The sequence below is a fragment of the Taudactylus pleione genome, unplaced genomic scaffold (genome assembly GCF_031769625.1).
Source record: "Taudactylus pleione unplaced genomic scaffold, aTauple2 ptg000462l, whole genome shotgun sequence".
Taxonomy (NCBI): domain Eukaryota; kingdom Metazoa; phylum Chordata; class Amphibia; order Anura; family Myobatrachidae; genus Taudactylus; species Taudactylus pleione.
In genome coordinates this window covers 2105044-2116294 of record NW_028284864.1, presented here as the reverse complement: position 1 = coordinate 2116294, position 11251 = coordinate 2105044, and the positions used below count along the sequence as shown (strand labels likewise).

At 43.8% G+C, this 11251-nt stretch overlaps 1 protein-coding gene across 4 annotated transcripts in view; it reads right to left on the bottom strand.

The window, feature by feature from the left end:
- Positions 1-3144: 3144 nt before the first annotated feature.
- Positions 3145-11251, bottom strand: part of AGBL2 (AGBL carboxypeptidase 2) — a 99166-nt gene continuing 91059 nt past the window's right edge. For 2 of the 4 annotated variants that reach the window (XM_088448662.1, XM_088448664.1), the window contains exons 16-22: positions 8726-8792; positions 8566-8652; positions 8220-8444; positions 7097-7151; positions 4660-4784; positions 4303-4427; positions 3145-3656 (exon numbers count right to left, since the gene is read on the bottom strand). In XM_088448662.1, coding sequence (XP_088304788.1) covers positions 3642-3656; positions 4303-4427; positions 4660-4784; positions 7097-7151; positions 8220-8444; positions 8566-8652; positions 8726-8792 — 699 coding nt within the window. In that variant the 3' untranslated portion in view covers positions 3145-3641. Of the gene's footprint in view, positions 3657-4302; positions 4428-4659; positions 4785-7096; positions 7152-8219; positions 8445-8565; positions 8653-8725; positions 8793-11251 lie in introns of those variants that run through there. The other 2 variants (XM_088448663.1, XM_088448665.1) reach the window with 2 other exon arrangements.

Here is an 11251-nt window from a genome sequence, read left to right as displayed (position 1 = left end):
TTTACATTTTGAGTTTTTAGCTTTCTAAGTATTTTTAAACTCTTCAGAGCGGCAGCGTCGGACTGTCCATTGGACGTCCAAGCTGCCGCTCCGTCACCCCACCGGCACCGCAACGCCAGTACAGATCTGGGCCTAACGGCGGGACCCCAGAGTCTGTGCTAGCCGTGCTCTGCGGGCCCCCAGGACTGCTGCCGGATCGACGGGGACAGGTAAGGTCACGGGTCACTGCTTGTGGTGGTCCGCGTATTTATGCAGTCTATTGCCTCGGGTTGTTGGGATGCTGGCAGTGGCGGCGCCCACCATACGTGTGTCCACTATTCCACCAGGGACTTAAAGTTCGGCAGCGGGAGCCGACATCCCGGGAGTTAATAGCCGGCCAGGGGAGGTAGCCCTCCTGTTACAGCTGCTCCTCGGCTCAGCGCGCCTTTCCAATCTAAGGTCTGGCTTTGAGCTGCTTCCTCCTTGGGCCACGCTTCCTCTGAGGTCTCCAGCGGCCATTTTACTCTGTGGTGCATCACAGATCTCCTAGGTCGGCAGTTGGTCCAGTACCTCGCCTTTGGGTCAGTGTACACAGCGCTATAGCCTCCCCAGACACTGAATCTGGGCAGTTGATTGTAGTGCCATTTGCAGTATATTGTATGTAATGTTTATGTATATATATTTCTGCATTGTATGTGACTTATGCTAGCGCTGACTGTCTGTGCTTTCTCTCAACTGTCAGTGTATATCTATCCCTTTTCTTTACAATCTGCCCTAATACAGGTGTACTTAGGGTGGTTCCGAGACCTCACATATATAATATATATATACTTGTCAATATTTGTGAGGTTGATCACATACTGTGGCGTGCTGCACGTTGTCATATTTTAGGTGGAACTGTGTTGCATACGCTGATAGTGGCTCCCTGCAGCTAATCCTAGCGCCAGTCAGGACCAGTATAGCGCTGCTTGATATTTCCAGAATGATTGTTAGTCAGATATGTCTGACAAGGAAATGGAGCACGATACTGCACCCATTTTTGCTATCCTGTGAGTAAGGAGGATTTGTCTCAGGAAGGGTTATGTATTGGGTGCCATCAGTCAGGTGCCAGTCCCCTTAAAAGGACCCCCCTTGGGCTGTATTTTTCTCAAGACCCTGGCCTCCATTGCGGATCGCCTGGCGGCCCCCATAGTTGTAACCCTCTTGGGGTTACCTCAACATGCTATCCTTCCCTATCTGGGTACCTCGCAGTTCGTGCAGTTTACCCCTGTGACAGACTATCGCTCCCTACCAGGGTTTTTCACAGTACAGGCAATTCCCTCAGGTACCACAACAGTCTGTCATTTCCCTTGCAGGGATTACCACAACAGCCACCCTGGGTGGATGTCGTTTCTAAGAAACCCAAGAAGGCGTAATGAACGCCCTGTGGGGTGTCCTCAGTCTGCACTGCTGTCTAACACAGATCGTCGGCCAAGGTAGATGGATAATGTATCGGACTCCTATTCCTTTCACACGAGGGGTAGCCTAAATTAAGTATTAATATCCCTGCTTTGGTGCTGGCGGTCAAGTCCATCCTAATTATAGCGGATGTCGGACCTGCACCTAAATCGCATCACCCTCAGTTTAAGCATTAAAATGTCTGTGGCTGTTTATTTACATGATGTCCAAAAAAAAAAAATGGTTGCACACGTTCACTTTATTTATAATATATGCACTAGTAGGCGCCAATGGTCAATTGTATTGTTTGATATGATACCATAAGTGTTTAGGATTTCCGGAGGCCTGGCATTCCTTCCAGCTGGATTGAGTCTTGCCCCCTCCGCCTGGCCTCCCTGAAAGTGCAGGTCTGTGCATTGTCATTGTGGTTCGTAGGTAGAATTGCTCCACTCCCGGGTGTCCTAGACCTTCCTTCAGGGTGTTCTCTGGATTCTACCTCCCTTTATCCCCCTAGGGGCTCCTTTGGGATTTGGCAGTAGTTCTTCGTGCCCTCCAGGGGCCTCCATTTGAACCACTAGTTTTGATAGCCCTTAGGTGGTTTATAGCTTAGACTCTTTCTTATGGCGTTTGCATCTGCCAGGAGAGTGTCTGACTTGGGAGCATTCTCATGTGGCTCCCTCTTCTGGATATTTTATCAAGACCGGGCTGTGAGTTTCACTCGCCCTGTGTTTCCTGCTTAAGTTTCATATTATTCAGGAGCTTATTGTACCGACATTTCAGTCACCAGTCCTCTCTGCTGGTATGGCCTCATTGATGTGGCCCGGGCTCTCAGGATTGACGTGGACCGTACCAGTTCCTTCTGGAAATCATGCTCCTTATTTGTTCTCTCTGGATTTCACAGGAAAGTATGGCCGGACAACAAACAATCATTGGCTAGATGGTTTTGTATGACTATTTCAGGGGCCTACACACAGGAAGGCCTGTTTCCGCTTCTGTTGATGCTTATTCTACCTGGGCTGTGGGACCCTTGTGGGTGGCTCGCTATGGCACCTTGGCTGTTCAGCCTTGCTAGGTGGCCACGTGGTCTTCTGTCCAGACCTTTATAAAGTTCTATGCATTGGATATCTTTGCCTCTCAGGATGCTTCCTTTTGGGCGTCGGATTCTCCTCTCAGCGCAGGAGTGTCCCCACCCTTAATTGGACTGCATTGGGACATCCCCAAGGTCAACCCTGTGGACCCTGAAGAAGAAAATGAGAGATATGGTAAGAACTTACCTTTGTTATCTCTCTTTCTTCGAAGTCCATAGGCTCCACAGCGCACCCACCCTGATGCACCTGGCTTCATATGGGCTGTGTTACTGGTCACTGGTTCCCGTCTCCTTCTCTGTGAGTGTGGTTCTTGAGTGTTCCAGTCTTCTCTCTCTTTCTTTCCTCCTCTGGCTGCTTACAAACTGAGGTGCCTCTGGCTTGGGGGCCGATTTATAGGGAGAGTGGACCCAGTGCATCCGGGGAGCTGAAAGCTTTAACTGGGTGGTGCTCGGATTTGGTTCCCACCCTATACCCCCAAGGTCCACCCTGTGGACTTCGAAGAAAGAGAGATAACAAGGGTAAGTTCTTACCATATCTTTCATTCTATCCATCTGCCAAACTGGAATTTACTACCTCTGTGTGCAACCTACCTGCTGGTATACAGGCAATGACTTTTTGTTTTAAATGAGACCATCACATTTCTTTATTTTTTTATCTTTTGATACTTTGTCAATTCCACAAAGAAGATGCTGAGGATGGATGGATGTGAGTGTGTATGTATATGTGTATATATATATAATTTTATTTTTAATTAAAATATCTTACACTGCACAACTTGCCATGGAGTCACCATTAGCCTAATACACCACAGTTGCTGATCATATGACACCTTCCATTACAATTTATTGGAAAATAAACTGAAAATACTGGACTGGCATCAAGTCATTACACTGATTAAAGCTTAAACTGTTGGACCCCTTCCTATGTGGCCTGGGTGTGCAGATGATGGCACAGCCATGTGCAGACTATGAACTTTGTGGGTTTTTTGCCGATGTTATTGTCTTGTAGGGGTTTACTTTGCTGAATACTCATTTTAGTTTCCTCCAATCTCCACCGCTGCTGGCACAAAATGTGGGGTTTCCTGCAATTTGGCAGGTTTGTATTGTGAAATCATGGCTATAGATGGCACGGTCGTTCTCACATTGTGGACTGCTGAAACAAAATAATAATAATAATAATGCTGGTAAATTTACACATTGTAATTTGTAGCCCTAAAATTGAATAGAAGGAACACTTACAAATGAGGGCTGAAGACCGTGTTATGTAAAAGTCAATCCCCATTATACACCCATCATGGCATTATGGAGAGTATAGCCTGCAAGCCTGCAGAAAGGTTTATATACACACCATAAACCAATGTATTCTAGTCGCTGCCTATAAATGGACGAGTAGACATCGTATCGGCCTTTACCCAACCCCTATTTTTCCATTGCAAGGAAGGAAAAACCCCAGTAAATGCAAATCCACCATAGCCAAATACATGAAACCAACCGCCAATTTGCTTTGTTCCAATAGAGCTGTATCAAACTAGTGGGTGAATAAAGCTTCTGCCAATGGATCAGATCTTCTGGGCTGGAGCCCTATTAATATTCTTTGGGCTGGCCGGCTAGTAGTTGATTGGGCATTGGGGGAAAGCAGTGTCATTCATTGGTCCCTGGCCACAAGTTACAGAGGTTTCATAACATTCACCAGGCATTCTCAAATGCCAACATTACAAATCCTGGTCAAGGCTATCTTTAGATTTAGAATGCTTATAAATCTGACTATCACACGTTCTATTGACACTAAATCACTTTACCTTTGAAAGTGTTAAATCTTCTCGAGAACTGGTGATGAAAGATTCTGACTTCTTTAAAGTTGGCAATGAACGTGTATAATCTGAGATATCGTTCTTTGGTTTCTGCAGGAAGCTATCCAAATAGTCTGGCAACAAAAAAACAAAAACAAATTGCCTTAAAACTATTTGTCTCTCTAAAGCTAAAGGCTATATTGTCAAAATTGCACCAGCAAATCGGAGCCTATTACATTTGGGCCTTGGTGTCTTTTGGGGTTGATTTATTAACACTGCTGAATTACAACAGCAGGCGTGATGACTTAATCTATGTGTGTATACATACATATGCATGACTTATTGGGGGAATTGGACCATGCTTACCAGAAGTCACTAGAGCAATGACCGAATCGTGATGAATCTTAGAAGTCCTGCGGATCTTAGGACTTAACTGTAGATCAATGGTTACTGCAGACGCTTCAGGGTGTTTTTGCTTTGTTGATGCAAACCTATAGAGAATGTGTATATAATCAATAAAAGCTAAAAATATACACAATTTACCGTAATTCTCCTTTCCTGAACTAGCATTGACATGTTGTAAAAGTAGTTGGATGCTACTTCCACTCCACATTGCAATGGTGGCTCTGGAGACTTGCTGACCTCTCTGGGACCTATTTAAATAGTAAACTAGTCTCTATAGACTACAAAACTGTCTAAAGATTTAGGCCCTCATTGAGAGCCGCACGCTCTGAATGAGGGCCGCCCTCCATAATTCTGGAGCGTCCTCCTGGACGCTCGTATAGCTGTGGGTCACCACCCACAGCCTATACGAGCGTGCAGTTTGATGGCCGCGATGGTCGTGACCATCGAAACTGCGAGCCGGAGCCTGCGGTTGAGGTTTTCAACCGTAAGGCCCGGAGTGATTTTGGCTCTATCAGAGCCAAAATCACTCCCACTGACATCACTAGTGATGTCAGTGGGCCGGCTTCTGACGGTAGGCGTTCCCTTGGGAACGCCCCCATCAGGGAGGCACGCCCCCAGCATGCCCACCAAAGGGGGCGTGCTGTCAATCAACATTGACAGCACGCCCCCTTTGATCAGACACAACGAGCGAAGGACTTTCCTTCGCTCGTCACGTCTGGCGCATGCGCACGACGGAGCTCCCTCCGTCGTGCGCATGCTCAGTGCAGACCATCGACCCACTTGCGAGCGGACAGCCGCTCGCGAGTGGGTCTGCATCAGGCCCTTAGTTGCTAACACCTGGCCAAGTCTGAGTATGTCAAACCCTCTCCTCCGACGAATGAGAATTTAGGAAAAAGATAAGTAGGACAAGACTTAAGGTGCCCATACATCAGCGACTGTTTGTCGCGATGCGATGGGAAATGCCGGCATTTCCGGGTGGAAACGCTGACCTCCCTCCATCGATGTTGTGCAATCCGTCGCCGGATCGCAGACATTTTTCATGTTAAATGTCGGCGATTTGACAATTGCAATAATTTTTTGATTGCGAGCATCAAATCGCTGAACTCCAACATGTTGGATTTCTGAGATCCAGCGATGCCTGGTTGCAGCATCACGGCAATCCATCTCTGATGTATGGGGCCCATAAGTTAAAGTAATATTGGATAAAGAAAGGAGAAGTGGGATGTGAGGTAATCTGAAAGATAGCTTCTCAAAGCTATGTTTGTTTGTGTCTAAGGACTTCCAGTAACTATTTCTGCCTGGATGTTCTCTGCTTTCTTCAACACTCTTGAGTGGAAATAGATACACCATTGATTAGTTTCACCTGTTATGCATCAACAGAACCTTGTCTGACCGTTGTGGAACTTTACACAAAATGCCAGTAGCTTCTTTGTTGAGCTTGCATTTAGTTCCATCTAAGATTTGCCCTTTTAAACGGTCTTCTGCCCACAGCAGGTTCATAAGATCTCTTCCACTAGATCCTAGGGTATACCTCAAGTACGTACGTCCTTGTTTAGGCAGCTCATGATTATGGCACTATCCTGATATTCTCCTCTATCCATCTAATAAAGGGTGATATTGCTAGATGAACTGCCTTGTCCTAATAATCGAGAACATGGTCTCTTGCTTTAGTCACTATACATCCTGTATCTGGTGTTCCACCAGATAGGCCACAGAAAATTTATGTGATGACCTATGCAAGTGTGGTCAAGTTGGAGTGTCTTATCTGTCACCGTACCTATAGACATGCAGACCGGTTGGTTATTATAGTCCTAAAGATTAAATGTTCCAACTTTTTCAGTTTCGGAAATGGTAGCGCTACCCGATATTTGTTTGTCTGAAGTGTGACCCTGAGGAACATTAACTAGTTTGTAATTTTTGTCTAGTTCTAAGATGTTGCCTGACTGTCTCAGTCTGCCTTCATTTTCCAAATCTGCCCTCTCACTCTAGGAATTTTTTAAAGTCTAATGGTAGAGGTTGCTGCCTTTCAATGAAAAGTGAGGGTTCCAGAACCTCTCATGGTGACTTTGGAATAAAAAAAATCCTATTATGCTCCTGTATGCAGTGACAAGCAGCTGTGTAGTCGGAACGTCTGCGTTCTGTTCTCCAACTGTATACGTCAGAATCCAACGAGCCTGAAGAAATGGCCAGTGTACCAGTGAAACGTGTTGCTGGTTTATGCAACCCATATGCAAGACAAAAATATCCCTTTCTGACACCTTTGCAATGAACCTTTAAATAAACTTTAAGTTATTAAGTGGTACTGATTTTTCAGTTGGTAGAACCTGTACCATAAAGGATCTTTTCAATTCATTTTCATAATGATGAGCACATTTAGCATACCTAGTAATTAGCTTACCTGTACGGATTTGTCCCCACCGCTGGTACCAGAGCCCTTGACGTAAATGACTTTTCTAAATAAATAAAGTGGAGATTTAAATAGCAGATTGTTGTTTGCACTCAAACCATAATTTCTATTAAGGTTTTTTGCTTTTTTTTCCTCAGTCGAATTGGAGCGATGGGAAATTGTAAAAAAATGTACATTGAGAATACAGTCTAACTTGAGCAGTGCTGTTGGAAACCGTCACAATTGCGTGGAACAAATCATTGCAACAGGTGGCATTAACAAATGAAAAACAGCATGCTGTAAAAAGCTATACAACTTAACTACCTTTCAGATGCAACATACCGTCAACCGATTGGCATGGAGTTAAAATAAGAAAACATTTTGCTCTAGGTAACAGAAGTATTCTTTGGCAGGAATACAATACGTATTTCAAATGTAAAAGTGTGTTGTACAGGTGCATCTGCTGATTCTGTCTACTGAACATGTGCTGGTATCTGGGAAGAGGGTGCTCTCAACATTTTCCCGGTGATCGCTTTACTGCACGTGTGCAGATCTTTTTGTAAATGGTGTCCGCGTAATTTTCCTTGTGCCTTCTATGGCACCTGATGCACAGGTAAGTATCGTCTATTAATGCAGGGTCATTAGAAATATGCCCATGATTATAGTCAATCAGAAGGGAGGTGGCAGTAGTGCTCAAACTACTTTTAAAACTCACTTGGATCAAGTCTCCATCTCACAAGTAGACATGGGTTCTAATAGATTTAACATAGGCTTATTTTTCCAAGCATGAGCCAGCAGAGAATTAATAAAATAGTCATCTTATTTTTCTTTAAAAAGTGAATGGGATTCTTATAAAATCATAAAACTCCCATATCTCACATGCATTTCAGATTTCAAAAACATTTTTTTTTTAAATATTGATATAATAAAATATCACCTATTTTTAGATAAGTAACATTACAAACTTGTTTTTTTTTCTCCACAAACAGAACAGTCTCAACAGAATATTCATACACATTCTTCCTGTTACTCTTTTAATTAAAAGTGTGTATCTGGGAATGTTTTTTCCTCTGAAAGCCATTAAAATGGCTTTTTTTGTTACATTATAGAGGGTTTTTATTTTATTTTAGCTTACCTCGTTTGAGCACATGATCAGCCACATGGCTTTTGTCACCGTAATCGAGCATGGCATGAAAAGGTGGGAAGTGTTGCTTCGTTGGCGAGGGCTCTTTGGAGAAAGGGGGTAAGTTGGCACGCTGAATGACTGTTATAATGAGAGGAAGGCGATTGCCACTAGTAGGTTCGCGGGCCTTCACTGTGGCATGGCGATGACAGACATGGTCCACTGTGGAGAAGTCTCCTGTTGGACAAGAATTGGATGTTGGACAAGAATTGGAGATTTCTGTAACTGTCCAATAGTATAATTTCAGATATCTTACAAGACCCCACCGTTATCTTGCATCCATGTGCACCTAACTCACCAATGAAGGAGGTTGGGAGTCTGTTGATGAGCTGGGTCTTCATGGAAACAGACTCGGGCTTGCGTACATAGGACAGGATGGGCTTTTCTAGAGTATATAAAGAAAACTGGGATATTTGTAGTAGGAAGAGGGGGACTATGGTGGTTTTTATGTTTTTTACCTGCTATCTGCACTGGCACTTCCTCAACCACTTCAGTCTGGGACAAGGAACTTTCCTGGAACTTCATCTGTTATAGACAAACCAGTGTCTTATCATACAGGCACCAATATACTGATTTCCAATTAATAGCACATTGGTATATATTTATATTTGTCAAAACAGTTAAATGACCAGTAAACCCATGTTGGTGGGCTCATATAAAAAGAAAAAAAAGGTAAAAAAGTAACAAATATATATATTTCAGGAACTTAAATGTACCAAACTCTCAGAGCGTTACTGTTGCTTTTTGGGTAAGCAGCATTAGATGCCTCTGAGATGGAAATGGCCACATGGAGAGATGCATAGTATAAACAGATTTATTCATTGACTCTAGCCTATCTTATTCTAGCCAACAGTGCTTGAGTAGGGAGAAGCAGACCCTGTTAAAACAGTTTCAAGTAGTCATTAACTAATTCATTGGAGGAAACTATATATCTCCTCTAGGTGACAAAGGGCCTGATTCAGAGCCGTTCGCTATTTGTGGTCGTTCGTTCAAAAACAAGGGATGGCTATTCAAATGATCCGTTCGCAAATTGCAGTCTGTTCCCACCTCTGAGTCTGAACGAGCGAGCAAAACATACGCTCGTTTTTTTGATAAAAACGCCCCCTGACCGCACGCACCATACGTCATGTCCGCTATTTATTAGATTAATCGAGTACATCGTACAGCGTATGAACTGCTCGCTATTCTTGTGGTTGGTGTTTTCAACCGCTATTTTGCGAGCAGTTCTGAGTTAAAAAAAACCAAGTGACGTTGTCAATGACGCTGCTGTATTAAATATGCACTCCCTTAAAACGCCCGTTTTGACCTTTAAGCACGCCTGCGTTCGGATCTCCACTCCCCGTTTTCAAACACCTTCCCCTGTTACCACCCACATACGCCTCATTCTGTCACTCAAAATAGCAGGCCCTCGCTATATTGCGTACCAACGATTTTCGGCCGCACTGACTGGTTCGTGCATGCGTACTAAAAAACGTACGCATGCGCAGATGTGCGAACATCGCTCAGAACGAGCGTACTGCCGCTAGCGAGTGGCTCTGAATGAGGGCCAAAGACTCTTGCTGTTCACATCATGGCTCAAAAGAGAAGATCCACATTGAGAGCCCTTATAAAGGTAGTGGGGTCTTTCGCATTTATAGAGAGGCAAAAAAGGACCCCTCTACTGATCACAACCAGATCCAGGGCTGAAGGTGGATGACTTCTCCCTGGCCACCTTAAAGGCTGGATAAATAAGATTAAATAACATGCTTGATGCATCAGAAGAACACAAGCGTATTTTTAGGTGGGTTCCGTGTACATATGTCAGAGCATACAAACACACAAATGTAGGTACATACAGACATCAGTGTCCCAAACAACACATTAGGCCTTATTTAGTGTTAGGAGGGTGCAGATTTGCATCTTTACAACCTATGCTGTGAAGGGAGGGATGCAATTTCTGTTTTTCACATACTTCCTGCTTTAGCATGTAGCACACAAATACTGGGCAACGTTATGCTTTTAACTCTACTGGTGCGTACACATGGGACGATTTTTTTTAACGATTCGTCGTTAACAACAAATCGATCAAAAAATCGTTCAGTTTCTGAGGTATAACGATGAACGAAAACTACAAATGCGCGCTCCCGTTTGTAGTTTTCGTTCATCAACGGAACCTCCTGTCCAACCTGACGATAATGTCAGGTTGAACATGTTCGGGGATGAGGGAGGGAGCCCGGCACTAAGCAAAATCGTTATTGATTTCGTTCAGTGTTGTGCTCAGTGTTGTTAACAACGCTGAGCACACCCCTGCCGGGGACACACAGGACGATTTTCGTTCGGGGAGAAAATCGTCCCGTGTGTACGCACCTTACCACTGCTTACAACATGGTCTACTCCGAACTCTAAATGAGGCCCAAAAAGCGCTGACTCTTACACTCACGCTGAATCGAGTCCTCATGGACCAGCACCCAACTTTACAATGCTGGTAATTGCTAATTATATATTATTATATGATGACACTGCTATTACACTATCTACGTGCCTGTTATAGTGAAAGCCATTTTTCCTTTAGTATCACTCGATTTATTATTCCTTCTCTAATCTCTCTCTCTGTGTTTCCTTCACAGTCTGTTCAGGCTGTCTGACTTGTTTTTCTTAATTCCTCCCCTTCATCTTGTGTGATATTTCTTTGTCTCACTTTTACTGTTTCTCTTCCTTTCAGAAAATGGTTCCTACTTCAGTATGTTTTTATGTTTGTATTTTCTCTTTTTTGGTCTCTGTATTTTCTTTACAGTCTATTCTGGTTAGGTTGTGCACACCGTCTTGTGTTTTCTTTCTTCACCTCTCTTTTAGGGGTACATCTACTAAAGTGATAATTTTTAGAATTGGAGGTGTTGCCCATAGTAACCAATCAGATTCTACTTAACATTTAACTAGCACTTTCTATAAGATAATAGCTAGAATCTGATTGGTTGCTATGGGCTACCCCTTAGTGTTTGTTTTTC